Here is a 15,503-nt window from a genome sequence, read left to right as displayed (position 1 = left end):
AATGGTCTCCCATTTTCAGCCCATAGCAAATCTTTTGCCAAAATGGTCACAGCCACCCTGATCCCCAGGCCCCAGATAGGAATCCTCACTCTAAGCCTGCCCCATCTCTCTCCTCTTCCTCCTTCTTCCTCTGAGGTTGGGGAGTGGAGTTCTCCCTACTCTGGAAAGCAGGGAACAGGAGCAGGGAGCAGTGGCTGCAGAAGCAAAGGGGAAGGTTCCAGCAGGGAACTCCTCTGGGCCTCAGGGGCCCTGGCACTTCACTCAGCCCAGCTCAGCTCCTGGAACACCAGCGAGGTTGCGCAAAAGGCGAGGAGGAGAGAAACAGCAGTACACAAGGGTGGAGGAAAGGTTAGACACAGGAAGCCGTGGGAGAGGCAGCGTGGCAGACCATCCCGATTGCCCCAGACACTCCATTGTCTCCTGGGGAGACCTGTCGGTGAGGTCCTCGGCTTCTCAATCAAGAAGGGGCTTCCTGAGTTCCTCTTGGCCATCCCCCCACCCTCAGGCAGGCTATTTCCTCTGTTTTCTTCCCAGCTGACTGGCCAAATGGTATGAGCCTACCAGGGAAACTGAGATGGTGGGAAGGGGGTAGAGTGGTTTGTGAGGCACCAGGGCCGGGGGTGGGGGCTGGAGTGGAGGAGCCACAGCCTAAGCCACAGCTGTGACTCTTGCCTTTGTACCCCACCTCCCTTTTGCCTGGTGTTCGGCGGGGTGATGGTGATGTCACAGGTGTGGAGTGCCAGCCACGTGCTGGGCGCCAAGCAAAACAGCCAGAGTGAGTGTGTGCATCATCAGCGCCTAGGAAGGAAGGCCACCAAAAGAAGTGAGTCTGGTGGCAAGACTTGAAAGAGGGGAGGGAGGCACCTGCAGGGTGGGGGCGGGGAAGTTGGGAATAAAACTTCGCAGCAGCCAGGGCTGGAGAGCCAGAAGGCCCACACTGGCCTGGAAGAGGGATGCCCCTCACTGTCCACTACTCTGCTTCTCCCAGAGCTCATAAATGCCCCAGACATGAGCCAGCCCAGGCCCCGCTACTTGGTGGACCGAGCCGCATACACTCTCACCCTCTTTGATGATGAGTTTGAGAAGAAGGACCGGACATATCCACTGGGAGAGAAACTCCGCAATGCCTTCAGGTAATGTGGCCCAGAGCCCAGACTCCTCTTCCCCCTGCTCCCCACTGAATCCTACCTGCTCCAGGGCATGCATGGATCCTGAAACTACAATCCTAGGAGAGGCATGAAGAAACCCTGGGGAGGGAAAGTTGGGAACCTGGAATCCCACTGTCTCATGGGCTCTGATACCCACCCCACTCAGGAGGATGCAGAAGAAGCAAGTCCCATCCATAGCCTTCAAAGGTTTTAGGGCATCTCCATTCTCTGCACAAGGTCTAGTACAGTCTCAAAGTCTCTTAGACTTTGAGGCGAGCATCTTACTGGAAGTGAGAAGCAATGGGGCCCTTGTTTCTATACCCTGTCCCTTACTTACTTACTGAGAAAATCTAAAACTACCACCACCACCACCACCACCAGGAGCCCTCTGTCCTCTTTCCCTCCTGACACTCTTTCCCTCTCCAGGTCTAGAGACTATCCCAGCAAGCCCCTAAGTCCCTGAGCTGTCCACCAGGGCACCTACCAGGCTGTGGTCCCACAGGGTCCCTCCAGACTACTCTCAGATCTCCAGAACCGTTCAGGTGGAAAATGAAATTTCACCTCCAAAGAAGAGGCCATTGGAGGTGATAGAGACCCACACTCCAGAGTCCTGAGGTTATGAGGCTTCTTCTTCCCCCTTCCCAGTCTTCTGGCAGATATGGCTCATGCCTTGCTGTGGGCTAACTGGCTCTTCCTCAGTCCCCTGGGGAAACAGCTGATTCAGTTACCTGGATTGAGGTCACTGGCAATGGCTGAAGTGGAGATGCAGGTGGAACTGGTTCAGACCAGGGGAATCACCCACTTGAATCTTTACTAAAAGCCTTTGCCCAACCCTGCTTCTCCTGGGAGGCTCTATTTTTGCCCAGTTAGAAGCAAGGTTTGGGATGCCCAGTGTTCAGACCCACAGCTGGGCTCCTTGAACATGTGGGCTCTGCCAGTCTTTGTGCCCAAAGATTTATTGTTTCTGTGCTGGATTAGGGTATCTTCTGTCATCCTAAAAGACTAAGGTGATGAGGGCTGGGAAATTGGTTCATTCATCTAATGTGTACCTCCCATGCTTCCATGCTTCCATGCTTCCTGACTCCCATCTCCAGCACCAAAAACAAAACAAGTAGAGCTCCACTGATGGTGGCTTCACTTTCTTTTTCCCTAGCTCCACCTCATAAAAGTAATTAAAATAGAAAAATTGGACCATGATGCTAGTTCACAGTAGAACATGTATGTGTGTGAGGTCCTGGGTTCAATCTCCATGACTACATGTGAAAAAAAAAAAAGATTAGGATGATGAAAAACTGTAAAGCAATGTAGAAGAAAATAGCAATTCTTGAGGCTGACATGAGATCCTTGAACAGTCCTGGCACAGAGAAGGTACTCTAGTAAACATTTGCTGAATGAATAGATGAATGAATGTCTAGAAACCTAGTCTCTCTCTCTCTCTCTCTCTCTCTCTCTCTCTCTCTCCTTCCTTCTTCACTTCTGGAACCTCTGTGTGTATGTTTGGCACCTGTTTCTAGCTCTTCTCTCAGGCTTTACATGACTTTGCTCAGCATACAGAATTCTTGCAAGTGGGGACCAAGGTGGTGGCGCACCTGGTTAAGTGCTCACATTACAGTGTTCAAGGACCCAGGTTCAATCCCCTGGTCCCCTTATACAGGAGGAAAGGAGGAAAGCTTCATGAGTGGTGAAGCAGGGCTGTAGGTGTCTCTCTGTCTCTCTTCTTCTCTACTTCCCTCTCCCCTTCTCAATTTCTCTCTGTCTCTATGCAATAATAAAGATTTAAAAATCTAAAAAAAAAGTAGAGAGAACTGTTAAAAGAAAAAAAAAAGAATTATTGCAAGTAAGACTGGGCTGGTACTAACCCTCACATGAGTTGACTTTCTTCCCCTAACTAGCTCTCCAGCCATAAGGCCAGTTTTCCTTGCCACAGAAAACCTTACAGAACCTGTTTTTGTAAATAAGCTTAAACCATCCCACGGTGGGAGCCTCTTCCACCCACCACAGGGGAGACCAGGTAGTCAGAACTGTTCACAATGACTCTGTCTTAGGTGACATCCAAGGGACCCAGTTTCAGGGAAAGTCATATTGAGCAACAGAAAAAACAGAAATCAATGGTGGTCAGGAATGGAGGCCTGAGCAGAGTAAAGAGTTACCAGTTGAGATGTGAGTACTTGAGTTTTCTCAACTAGAGGAAGAAAAGACAGTGCTTGTCACCCCCTCCCAGTCATCAATCCCACAGCTGTCACCCGGCAATTTGAAGGCAGTCCCTGTTCCTTACTGCTCCTGGTTTCTGTGAAAAGGCCTCAACATATTCAACAAAACATGGAAGGGATCAACTCTCCCCACCCTGCAATGACCAGCCTGAAGTGGCATGCACTTTGACTTTTAACATCAGGGTCATTATACATAAAGATGGGGGCATCAGCAGAGGTACCCTGTAAAGACAATGAAACCCACCCTTTTACTTACTCATTCATCCATTTACTCAGTAGATATTTACTAAGAATTCCAGTGGACTGCACAAGGCATAAGAAGATGAGCAAGAGAGCCCTTACCAGAGTTGATTTTGCTGTCTGGTGGGAAGAGTTAAATGAAAAAGCAACATGGGGTACACACAAACACACATGGAGCCACAGGAATCCAGACAAGGGTACCTGGTCCTGTGTGAAGCCAAACTGGAGAAAGGCCATTGGAGACAGAACTGGACTGCACAGATCAGAAAGCTAAATCACCATAGAATCCATGCCTTTAAGCCAAGGCTTGTAGATTTCCTGTAGGAACATCTGATGGTCAGGAGACCTCCAGCTAGTGCTCAGGGTAAATCATTTCTCAAGAGAAAAGCCTGTCTTTCCTTCTCAGCATTTCTGGCACAACACAATGTGTGTTCTCACTGAATTTTGATAAAATGAGTGGATTCATGGATGGATGGATGGATGGATGGATGGATGGATGGATGGATGGATGGATGGATGATGAGTGATTGGATGGTTCAACAGAAGCAAAATATGATCTCTTCCCAACACAGAGTGTCCAAGTCATGCAGGGATCCTGAAAATCTTCTTCTCCTTCCTCTCCAGATGTTCATCAGCCAAGATCAAAGCTGGGGTGTTTGGGCTACTGCCAGTGCTCTCCTGGCTCCCCAAGTACAAGATTAAAGACTACATGGTCCCTGACCTGCTTGGTGGACTCAGTGGTGGATCCATCCAGGTCCCACAAGGTAAAGGAATTCCCTTGCCCAGACTTGGATGGCCACTGTCCCCTCTTCTTCTCCCCACACCCACCCTGTGAGATCTCCCTGATGCAGCCATGCACCTGAGCCTTCAATCTCTTTGTTCTCTGCAGGCATGGCATTTGCTCTACTGGCCAACCTTCCTGCTGTCAATGGCCTCTACTCCTCCTTCTTCCCCCTCCTGACCTACTTCTTCCTGGGGGGGATCCATCAGATGGTGCCAGGTAAGGTCTCTCTCTTCCCAGCAGGTGGGGTGACCTGGACTCTGAGGTGTGGAGAAGGGGGGTCAGGATGTATTTTCTCAGACTGTGATGGCCAGTTCTGGAGAAATCCCTGAGGTCCTCAATGACCTTGGAGAAACCACTCAGCTTCCATGAGCTCAGTTAGCATTATCTGTTCCAACTCTCTTCCTGGAATATGAGGGACACTTGGCAGACATCATGCATTCTGGGACCTACAGTGGTAAGCAGATGGGAGCTGTTACAGTCTAGACCCCAGGTTAGTCCCAGGAGGGTCCACTTGGACACCTGGAGTTCTCTGGTGCTAAGAGAGATGAAGCAGAAAGACCTATCACAGGGCCTGGGGTAGAACCTGCTTCTGCTCCTTTGTCCAAGCTCATTTCCCACTAAGCACCTGTGTCCAGTAAAATGATACTAAAACAGTTGTTTGAAAGTACAGGAGTGGTACAGGAGATGGTGCAGTAGATAAAACATTGAACTCTCAAGCATGAAGTCCTGAGTTCAGTCCTCGGCAGCAACATACCAGAGTTATGTCTGGTTCTTTCGCTCTCTCCTCTTATCTTTCTCACTGATTAATAAATAAAATATTTTTAAGAAGTACAGTGAAAAATGTAACTTGGGCAGCAGAAATAGCACAGTGATTTAATCAATGGATGATTTTCCCCCAGAGCACTGCTTAACTCTGGTTCATGGTGGTGTGGGGGACTGAACCTGGACCCTTAGAGCCTCAGGCATGAGAGTCTTTGCATAACCACTATACTATCTACCCCTACCCTGCAGTGGACTTTCATACTTGAAGCACTAGAGGTTCTAGGCTTGATGCCAACACCACCATGGGCCAGAGTGAAACAGTACTTGGGGGTGTGGGGTGGAGGAAGGAATAAAAAGGACAAAAAGGAGCTGGGGAAATAGCATAATGGAAAGGAAAAAGGAAAAGAAAGAAAGAAGAGGGAAGTGCAGCTTGGTTAGGTGTGGGTGACTGGGCCCTGCCGGAGGGAAGTGTTGGCATCATGGAAACATGGGCATCCACCCCATCCCAGGGGTCGGGGAGCATTCCTGGGACCCTTCTGGCCTCCATGAGGGAGGAACAAGCCTCTGACTTCTGCTGGCTGGGTGGGGCACTGCAGGTACCTTTGCCGTTATCAGCATCCTGGTGGGTAACATCTGTCTGCAGCTGGCCCCAGAGTCGAAATTCCAAATCTACAACAACATCACCAACAAAAGCTATGTGGACATAGCAGCCATGGAGGCTGAGAGGCTGCACGTGTCAGCAACCCTAGCATGCCTAACTGCCATCATCCAGGTGAGGAGACATCTCCAGGCCTGTCAGAGGCCCACCCCAGGGCCCCAGTTTTGACACGCAAGATAATTAAGGACTCTTCCCCATTTTGTGATGGGACCACAAGAGCAGCATGAAAAGCAGATAAAACTATACTGAATTAAAGGCTGCCTCTCTCACACCTCTGCCCAGCACCTCACTCTCAGCATAGCCCTCCCTTGTCTCCCCCCTGCCTCCTCTGTTCTAAGGCACAACATCAATGGCACATCACAGTGTACAAAGGACTCTGATAAGGTTAAGGGCAGGAAGCAGAGGATAGAATGCAAGAGCAGGAAGCCACCTTAGATAATATCTTTCAGTCATTCATCTGGTTCCTGTTTTTGAGTTATCTCCTTGTGCCACAAACAAGTCTAAGTCCCAGTGACAAAAGACAAGTGAGAAAGAGATCTGTCTTTCAAGGGGTTCACAGCTTAGCAGAGGAATCAGCCATGTCATCAGATCAATGTGCAGGCAGTGGAGTAGCAGAATGAAAGTTACACACAGATTGCTGTGGGATCTCCAGAGAAGGACCCAGGGAAGGCTTCTTCTCCAAGAGGGAGGTACCATTTGATCTGGTCTTAACAGAAGGATGGATGGAAGTTGACCAGTGGAAAAATGAACAAAGCATAGAAGGACAGTCCAGGCAGAAAGAACAGCACCCAAATCATTTATGCCTAAGAGAGTATGGACTGACCAGGACAAAAAAAATACAACAAAAAGTTTGATGTGACTATTTGGGCCAGAAAAAAAAAAAAACTAGAAAGATCATCAAATACAGTCAGGGACCAGGCAATGAGGTCTGAGATCTATCCTCTAGGTAGTGGCTCTGGCTCTAATTGGCAATCTCTAAGTCTCATTGGCATAGGCTTAGAATCAAAGCATGGAATTGTTGGGAGACTATGTGGAAGTCCAGGAAAGATCTATGGGGCCATGGACAAGAGTCTAGACAGCTGTGAAGACAGCACTAGAGAAGGGGGTGGGTCTGAGGAATGTTTTCCCAGGAGCACTAGCCACTCCTGAGACACAGAGACTGGACACAGAGGTTAGACTGGACATGGAAGATGGCACTCAGGTCTTGGCTGGTCAGCTGTGTGGATGGTAGCACCACCTGATGAGAGAGGAAGCTCTGGGGAAAGATCAGGTTTGCTTTGCAGATGAGGAAACTGAAGTCAAAGTAATGAAGTAACAGAGAGGTCCATTCCCTAACGGGGCTGAGAAGCTCCTGACACAGCAGAGGGCAAGCAAAGGTCACAAAGAACTCATTTCTCTAGAGCTGCCACTGGTCCTCTGTAGAGCGCTCCAGTCTGGGTTTGGGTTGGGCATATGTCAGCACTGCTGGCTCTCCTTGACCTTCCACACCAACTTGTTCCCTCAGATGGGCCTGGGCTTTGTGCAGTTTGGTTTCGTGGCCATCTACCTCTCCGAGTCCTTCATCCGGGGCTTCATGACAGCCGCTGGCCTGCAGATCTTGATCTCGGTGCTCAAGTACATCTTCGGACTAACTGTCCCCTCCTACACAGGTCCAGGGTCCATCGTCTTTGTGAGTCTAGGAGTGCACCCATGGGGGCGGGGGACTTGGGCAAATACTGGGCAGCAGTCACTGTGTGAAGAAGCTATGAGGGGGGCAGGTGATGGCACACCTGGTTAAGCATACACATTAGTGCACAAGGTCCTGGGTTCAAGTCCCTGGTCCCTACCTGTATGGGGGATGTTTCACTAGTGGTGGAGTAGGGCTGCAGGTGTATCCCTCTTTCTCTCACTTTGTTTCCCCTCCCCTCTCAATTTTTGGCTGTCTCTAGTTAATAAACAAATAAATATAATTTTAAAATTTTTTAAAAGAAGAAGAAGCTGTGAGGGGCTCCTTGGGAAATGTTTTCTGGCAAAGGTCACCATGTTCACTGCTCAGAGACTGTTCCCAGAGCATTCCCACTTAAGGAGGGAGGGTGAAACACATGGTGTTGGGGGTTGGGTGGTACCGCAGCAGGTTAAGCCACATGGCACTAAGCGCAAGGACCAGTGTAAGGATCCCAGTTCGAGCCCCCTGGCTCCCCACCTGCAGGGGGTCACTGCACAAGCGGTGAAGCAGGTCTGTAGGAATCTTTTTCTCTCGCTCTCTGTCCTCCACTTTCGATTTCTCTCTGTCCTATCCCACAAATAAGGAGTAACAAAATGGGAGTAACAACAAGGGCAACAAAATGGGGAAAATGGCCTCCAGGAGCAGTGAGATTCGTAGTGCAGGCCCAGCAATAACCCTAGAGGCAAGAAACAAACAAAAAAACATGGTGTTGAGGCTTTCCAGAGGTTCTCTGTGGTTAATTCCTACAGAAAAGGACTGGTGCATTCTAGAACAATTCCTCAATTGGATCAAATGTTTCCAGTATCCCTGCCTTAAGTCTAGTCCCCATTCCTCCTCCTTTAGCTGAAATTCTTTCAAGAGAAAGGCAAAGGGGTCAGCAATCCCATCCAGTCACAGACCCCCTCCACAGTGTTTGCACCTTCTCTAGCACCTATGACATCCCTTCCCTGGGCCAGACATCCAAGTGTGGGGAGACTTGGGAAGAAGGGGTTGGAGCCCTGAGCATGGTGCTCTCTCCCCCAGACTTTCATTGATATTTGCAAAAACCTCCCCCACACCAACATTGCCTCGCTGGTCTTCGCTCTCATCAGTGGAGCCATCCTGGTGCTGGTGAAGGAGCTTAACGCACGCTACATGCATCGGATCCACTTCCCCATCCCCACTGAGCTGATCGTGGTAAGAACCTTGCCCAGGGCTGGGCTAAGGGGGTTCCAGCTGGAGAGGCCCCGAGAAGAGGAACCCAGCTCCAGACACACTCCAGAGAAAACTTCTACCCTCACCCCCCAACTGCAAGTCAAGCGGTGAATGTATCTCTTCTCCCATACATATATGACCCCCACTGTGCCTGCTCTCCAGGTTGTTCCCATTCAAAGGAGGTGAGGGAAGAGGATTCTGCGGGGTCCTCAGAGGGAAGGGAGGCCTGGGAGAGACCCCCTTCCCCAAGCCCCAACTTAACACCCATCCTCACCCTCCATTTGGGACTTTTGCAGGTGGTGGTGGCAACAGCTGTCTCAGGGGGCTGTAAGATGCCCCAGAAATACCACATGCAGATCGTAGGAGAGATCCAGCATGGGTGAGTGAGCCCAAGGTGCTGGAGAGCCTGACCCACCTGCACTGCAATTCTCAGCAACACTGGAGACAGACAGACAGACAGACAGAGACAGGGGGTGGGGAGGGAGACACTCTACCACTGAAGCTTCCCCGGGTGCCATAGTGCTCCCATGTGGAATACTGGGCCCTCGAACCTGCACCTGCTCATGGAAAGATGCCTATTATTACTTATGAAGAAGAGTCACTCCCAGGTAGGGCTGGCTGGTGGGTGGTGTGCATCTAAAAAGACATACCCATCCACCACCACCCCACTCCTCCCCATCTCACTCAAGCTGTTAAAACAAAGCCTTTGACTGAGCAGCCCTTATTGGCTTCTCTGCCTGCTCTGATGCAGACTCCCTTTATCTGTGTGAACAGAAGCCAGGGTGAGGGGGCAGACTGGGGTTGGCCTCACAACTTTGGGCATCTGTCCATTGACTAGAGTCCAGAATCTGGACATTCATGGTCCTACCAACTGCTGGCTGTACCTTGGACAAGCTAGGTTCCCCCAGCCTTGGGCTCCTGTTCTGTTGATGGCAGTATGGTGGATGCCCCAGGGTTCAACTAGAAAGGGAGGTTACCGCAAAGCACAAGGACCAGCATAAGGATCCCAGTTTGAACCCCGGCTCCCCACCTGCAGGGGAGTCGCTTCACAGGCGGTGAAGCAGGTCTGCAGGTGTCTATCTTTCTCTCCTCCTCTCTGTCTTCCCCTCCTCTCTCCATTTCTCTCTGTCCTATCCAACAACAACAACAACAATAATAACTACAACAATAAAACAACAAGGGCAATAAATAAATAAATAAATAAATATTTAAAAAAAAAAAAGAAAGGGAGGTTACTATAATGATTGTGGCATACAGGCAGGGTGGGGGGCTGTTGGGAGCCTCATGGCCCTCCCCCTCCTCATGCCCCTGGGTCCTGCCTCCTCTCTGGTTCCCCGGCAGGTTTCCCACTCCTGTGTTGCCTGTGGTTTCGCAGTGGCAGGACATGATTGGCACAGCCTTCTCCCTGGCCATCGTGGGCTATGTCATTAACCTGGCGGTTGGCCGGACCCTGGCCAGCAAGCATGGCTATGACGTGGACTCCAACCAGGTAGGCGCAGCTGCCCAGACAGGGCTGAACAAGATAGGCAGGGCCAGCAGATACCTGGCAAGAGATCTCTGGGCTCGAGGGCCAGGGTCCTGAGAGCCACCCTCTGCTGGGCCCTCTGGTCATGTCAAGGGCCAGCACCCTGCAAAACAGCTACACAGCCAGCAACAGTACCCCACCACCACACCACTGCACTGCAGCTTCTTATCCTGCCCTGTCTGCACAGGAGATGATTGCTCTGGGCTGCAGCAACTTCTTTGGCTCTTTCTTTAAAATCCACGTCATCTGCTGTGCTCTCTCTGTCACCCTAGCCGTGGATGGAGCTGGAGGGAAGTCCCAGGTGAGGCCTGTGCCAGGGGAGAGGTGGCCCCCACCAGCCTGATCCCCCACCCTGCCTCTCCCCTCCCTGGTCTCTTCTGCCAGGAGTTTCACCCTGGCTCTCTCTCCCCAACTCCTCCCCTGGGCAGGTGGCAAGCCTGTGTGTGTCCCTGGTGGTGATGATCACCATGCTGGTCCTGGGGTCCTATCTGTACCCGCTCCCCAAGGTGAGAGCTTGGAGGAAAGTGGGCAGTGAGGGGTGGGACAGAACCCTCCCTCAGAGATGGACACACCTCACAGAGTACAAAGTGGGAGGTGGGGGTGGGGAGCAATAGCTCACCACATAGAGCTATTTTTTGCCATGCATGTGATCTACATTCTAACCCAGCACCACATAGGGGTGTCATGGAAAGGGGCAGGCTCCAGTGTTGTCGTTCATCCCCCACAACCTCTCTTTCTCTACCTGAAAGAAAATGGCCTGGGAATGGTGAAATCATTCATGTACAAGGTCTCAGATCAGCAGATTATTATTATAATTACAAATCCAGGCTGGTAAGATAGCTCACTTGAATAGAGCACTTGTTTTATCAAGGGCATGACCCAGGTTCAAGCCTGAGCCCCATCACACTGAGGAATAACTTCAGAGCTATCATGTCTTTCTCCATCCCTCGAAGTCTATCTCTGTCTTTCTATCTGAAAAAGCCTGAAGCAGTGAAGCTCCTCTGAGAGCCAAGAGAGATTGATTAATTAATTCACTGTAAATGGTTGCCATCATCACTCTGTCCCAGTCATAACCTATGAGGTAAACAGTGCCGATTTCATTCTCCCCATCTTACAAATGGTGGGGAGGAGGGCTGAGGCTGAGCATCTAAGTGATCTTCTCTTGGTGCAGGGATAACCTCAAATCCTAGCCTTCTGTCCTCAGAATCTGTTCTGAAGTCAGCATGTGTAGGTGCCTGCTGGTGCCCACATAGGGGGCCTAGGCATGGGCTAACTAGGGAAGTGGAGGTGGGGAAGAAAAGGTGGAGTCAACTGGGCACCCTCCAAACCTAAGACTAAATGTAGAGATCTGGAGATGCTGGTAGAGAGGGAGGGTTCAAGAACCCTAGTTCTGTTCTGGGTGTCAGAAGAAGGGCAGGAAGAAGGGGACAGCCCAGGTGAGAAGGAGCAATGCTTTTCTTCTACAGTCTGTGCTAGGAGCTCTGATTGCAGTCAACCTAAAGAACTCCCTCAAACAGCTGGCTGACCCCTACTACCTGTGGAGGAAGAGCAAGCTGGACTGTGTAGGTACCATGCACCCCCAACCCCCTGTGACCAATCTTTCACAGCCCTGAACTTCTCCTGTGTGTTATTCCTGTGCTTGGCTGCCCCCTAAGTAGCAGAGCCAAGTCTTAAGAGTCTAGGCTGTGGGAGGAGACATCCTATGTTCAAATCTCAACTCCACTGTTCACTGACTCAGGATAGATAGATAGATAGATAGATAGATAGATAGATAGATAGATAGATAGACAGATAGACGAGTGCACTGCTCTGTTCTGGCTAAGGGTGGTGTGCTGTAGATTGAACCTAGGACCTCAGAGCCTTTTGCAAAACCATTGTGCTATCTCCCCTGCCAAAATTATTTTTCTTATATATTTCTTTCTTTTTGATAGACAGAAATTGAAAAGGAAGAGGGAGATAGAAAGACACCTGCACCTCTCGTAAAGCTTCCCGCCTGCAGGTGGGGACCAAAAACCTGAACTCATATCCTAGTACATAGTAACATCTGTACCATGCTGAGTGTGCCAACACCCAGCCCTCCAAACTGCATCTTGTGTTGAATAAAACTAAGCTATTAATATCTATTTTATGTAAGTCCCCTCCCCTCCAAAGAAGTGATCTTAAAAACTAGGAAATCATAGCATGAAGTCAGTAGACAGGGACCTCATGTGAGTGGCTGGACATGTGCTGGGCTCCATTTCCTGTAGGGGATGAAGATCCAGCTGTGTCACATACTAGCTCCAGGATTAAGTGAGATCAGGATGGGAAACCCCCACAGAGCCACAGAGTGCTGTGCAAACACCACCTGCTATGGTGTAGGGTCACATTCCAACCACATCTGCCACTAAACAACAGTGATGAGGTCACAGTCTGACCCCCATTTAAACCCCTATGTGAGAAACTGAGAGGGGTTTTACCAGCCTCCTTTCACATTGCTGTCAGCAAGGCTCAGAGAAATTAGATAGCTGTCAGAGACGACCAGCTCCTGAGGATGGTACTGGTCCACAGGGAAGGAAATTCTGAACAGCAGAGAAGTGAGGTCCCTTGGTGAGTGAGGATGACCCAAGGTTTTCTTGGCCCATGTGAGGCCCTACCATGGACTTGGGCCCAGAAACTTATATAGTTCCTTGAGTTCCCACCTGATCCTTAGTTTTCCACCAAAAATGTGGGCAGATTTATTTGTAGGACTTTGGGAGACTCTAAAGAACCATGGGTGGTGGGAGGCTGTTAAAATTTCATTCAGTGCTGCCCTATAGGTGAGAAGACTTACATCTGTAGGTCCCCATTCAGTGACTCTGAAACATCACCTTTCTTAACAAGTTAGCCTTTTGATGGGGTAGGTGTTAGGATTCCATTTGTGGATTAGGCAGCTGGACTGAGCTAGTGGGCAGGCAAACTTGAAACTGAGTTGCATCTGACCTGAGACATATGCCATTACCATTACACCATTATCCATGTGCACACATCACACACACACACACACACACACACACACACACACACACACACACATGCATTCCACCCACTCCCAGTATTTGCTGGAATGTCTTCAGGGAGCCATTAGAGGAAACTTAAGGAAAATGAGCAAGTATGATCAAAGCAAGAATGCAAGAAAAAAGGAAGGGTGGATCTGGGCTTCTGCTAGCAGAGAATGGCTTTGACTAATCCAGGAAGACTTCCTGAAAGAGGCAGTTTTCTCCCCAGGCCTGCCTTGACATCTCTCTCCTCACAGTGCGTCTGGGTGGTGAGTTTCCTCTCCTCCTTCTTCCTGAGCCTGCCTTATGGTGTGGCAGTGGGTGTCGCCTTCTCCGCTCTGGTTGTGGTCTTCCAGACTCAGTTGTAAGTACCTGATGCTCCTTCTAAGTCACGGCAGCAGGGCTCCTGGGCCACCTGCCAAGAGCTCTCATGCCGAGGTTGCACCTACCAGCTCCTGGGCCTGACATTGGAGGTGTCATCAAGCATAACGAGAGTCTGACCCAGCCAGAACTAGGGGCATAGACAGAGCTACCCCACTTCTAGTGAGCCCAGAGGAAGCCACAGAGGTACTGGAGGACTGAGGTCAGAAGTAGCAGATGTGAGACTATACCAGGCCCCAGCACAGAAATGAACCAGACCAAGGAAGATGCCCTGTCCTTCTTATGGAAGCAACTCCATACACAGACCAGGGTGCTCACGGAGGGGGCCAGGGCAGGACAGGAAAGATACTGAGTGTTAGGAAAACCCTGTCTTTTCTTACTGGGAACTCAGAACCTGAAAGTAATGATTAGGGTACTCTTAAGCCTGTCACCCTGTGTGCTCCAGTCCTCTCCCTGAGCCCCAGTCTTGGAGTTCTGCCAGGGGCTGCTATCACAACAGGCACCAGGCAGGCACCTCCAGTGCAGAGAGACAAATACACTAACTTCCCTCCCCACCCCCTGCCCCAGAAAGGGGGCAGAAAGAGGCCCCATGCACACCCTCTGCCCAGCCCCAGCCCCACCCCCTTCAGGCACATTCACCATGAGCATTTTCTGATGGTTTCCTCTCCCTCCTTCTTCCAGTCGAAATGGATACGCCCTGGCCCAAGTCATGGACACTGACATTTATGTGAACCCCAAAACCTACAACAGGGTAGGTAATCCAAATCCATGGTCCCCCTTTTTTGCCCTGGCTCCACCCCAAGGAGGATTGACTCTGAGCTTCTTTTTAAACTGATAAAGCAACTTTGCTAACTGAACTCATTCTCTCTCTTTCAGGTTCGAGAAATTGAAGGGATTAAGATTATCACTTACTGCTCCCCCCTCTACTTTGCCAACTCGGAGATCTTCAGGCAAAAGATCATTGCCAAGGTACAATTCCAGTACTCTGGAGTCCAGCAGAAGTTGGGCAGAAAATAGCTGAATGGTATAAGAAGGACTGGGAGCTGAGAGCAGGTAAGACTGTCTGCCACTGTCACACCCTTACCCCCACAGACAGGTGTGGACCCCCAGAAGGTCTTGCTGGCTAAGCAGAAGTACCTCAAGAAGCAAGAGAAGGGGAGGAGGATGCCCACGCAGCAGAGGAAGTCCCTATTCATGAAAACCAAGGTGAACAGCCTACTCCCCTGCCCACTTTCGTCTGGCCCCAGTGTCCCACTTCCCAGAAAGGGAAAGACAGAAAGTCTGTGACCACAGCCTGGTCAGCATTGGGCCTTCTTCGACCTGGTGAGGTTGCCTATCCCCCTGGGTAATTACTGAGCTCCTACCCCCCAGCTCATTTTCTGGCTGAAGTAAGAATAAGCCTTGATGGGCAGTAGCTGGGAATTTCCTGAGACATGTAGGTGATCCCAAACTAGACAGGCAGTGTAGAGGTGGGGATCCTTCAGGGAAACAAGCAGACACAAACCAACATGATAAAGAGCCCTCCATGGCTGGAAGATGGCACACCAGGTTGAGCACACACTACCATGCACAAGAACCCAAGTTCAAGCCCCCTGTTTCCACCTGCAGGGGGGAAGAAGCTTCATGAACTTTGAAGCAGACCTGAAGATGCCTCTCTCCCCTTCTCTATCTCCCCTTCTCTCTCAATTTCTTTCTGTTCTATTAGAAAACAGAAAGAGAGAGTCGGGGGTAGCACAGTGGGTTAAATGCACATGGCACAAAGCGCAAAGATCGGTGTAAGGATTCCGATTCAAGCCCCCAGCTCCCCACCTGTAGGGGCGTCACTTCACAGGCAGTGAAGCAGGTCTGCAGGTGTCTTTCTCTCCCACTCTCTGTCTTCCCC

At 50.4% G+C, this 15,503-nt stretch overlaps 1 protein-coding gene and 1 long non-coding RNA gene across 7 annotated transcripts in view; one reads left to right on the top strand and one right to left on the bottom strand.

The window, feature by feature from the left end:
* Window positions 1–1,805, bottom strand: part of LOC132534618 (uncharacterized) — a 42,253-nt gene extending 40,448 nt beyond the window's left edge. For both annotated transcript variants that reach the window (XR_009546336.1, XR_009546337.1), the window contains exons 1-2: window positions 1,633–1,805; window positions 686–798 (exon numbers count right to left, since the gene is read on the bottom strand). This is a non-coding gene — a long non-coding RNA (uncharacterized LOC132534618). The remainder of the gene's footprint in view (window positions 1–685; window positions 799–1,632) is intronic.
* Window positions 1–15,503, top strand: part of SLC26A9 (solute carrier family 26 member 9) — a 34,482-nt gene that overhangs the window by 7,067 nt on the left and 11,912 nt on the right. The window contains exons 1-17 of one of the 5 annotated variants that reach the window (XM_060178731.1): window positions 103–549; window positions 730–823; window positions 989–1,133; window positions 4,223–4,362; window positions 4,488–4,598; window positions 5,741–5,916; window positions 7,307–7,471; window positions 8,531–8,683; window positions 8,998–9,080; window positions 10,043–10,190; window positions 10,414–10,527; window positions 10,655–10,732; window positions 11,693–11,788; window positions 13,498–13,604; window positions 14,303–14,372; window positions 14,498–14,590; window positions 14,714–14,827. In XM_060178731.1, the coding sequence (XP_060034714.1) occupies window positions 547–549; window positions 730–823; window positions 989–1,133; window positions 4,223–4,362; window positions 4,488–4,598; window positions 5,741–5,916; window positions 7,307–7,471; window positions 8,531–8,683; window positions 8,998–9,080; window positions 10,043–10,190; window positions 10,414–10,527; window positions 10,655–10,732; window positions 11,693–11,788; window positions 13,498–13,604; window positions 14,303–14,372; window positions 14,498–14,590; window positions 14,714–14,827 (1,890 nt within the window). In that variant the 5' untranslated portion in view covers window positions 103–546. Of the gene's footprint in view, window positions 1–102; window positions 550–704; window positions 824–988; window positions 1,134–4,222; window positions 4,363–4,487; window positions 4,599–5,740; window positions 5,917–7,306; window positions 7,472–8,530; window positions 8,684–8,997; window positions 9,081–10,042; window positions 10,191–10,413; window positions 10,528–10,654; window positions 10,733–11,692; window positions 11,789–13,497; window positions 13,605–14,302; window positions 14,373–14,497; window positions 14,591–14,713; window positions 14,828–15,503 lie in introns of those variants that run through there. The other 4 variants (XM_060178733.1, XM_007523121.3, XM_060178732.1 and 1 more) reach the window with 4 other exon arrangements.

The sequence above is a fragment of the Erinaceus europaeus genome, chromosome 19 (assembly GCF_950295315.1).
Source record: "Erinaceus europaeus chromosome 19, mEriEur2.1, whole genome shotgun sequence".
Classification (NCBI taxonomy): domain Eukaryota; kingdom Metazoa; phylum Chordata; class Mammalia; order Eulipotyphla; family Erinaceidae; genus Erinaceus; species Erinaceus europaeus.
The sequence above is the reverse complement of the archived record's forward strand: the minus strand, read 5'-3'. Positions and strand labels throughout refer to the sequence as shown.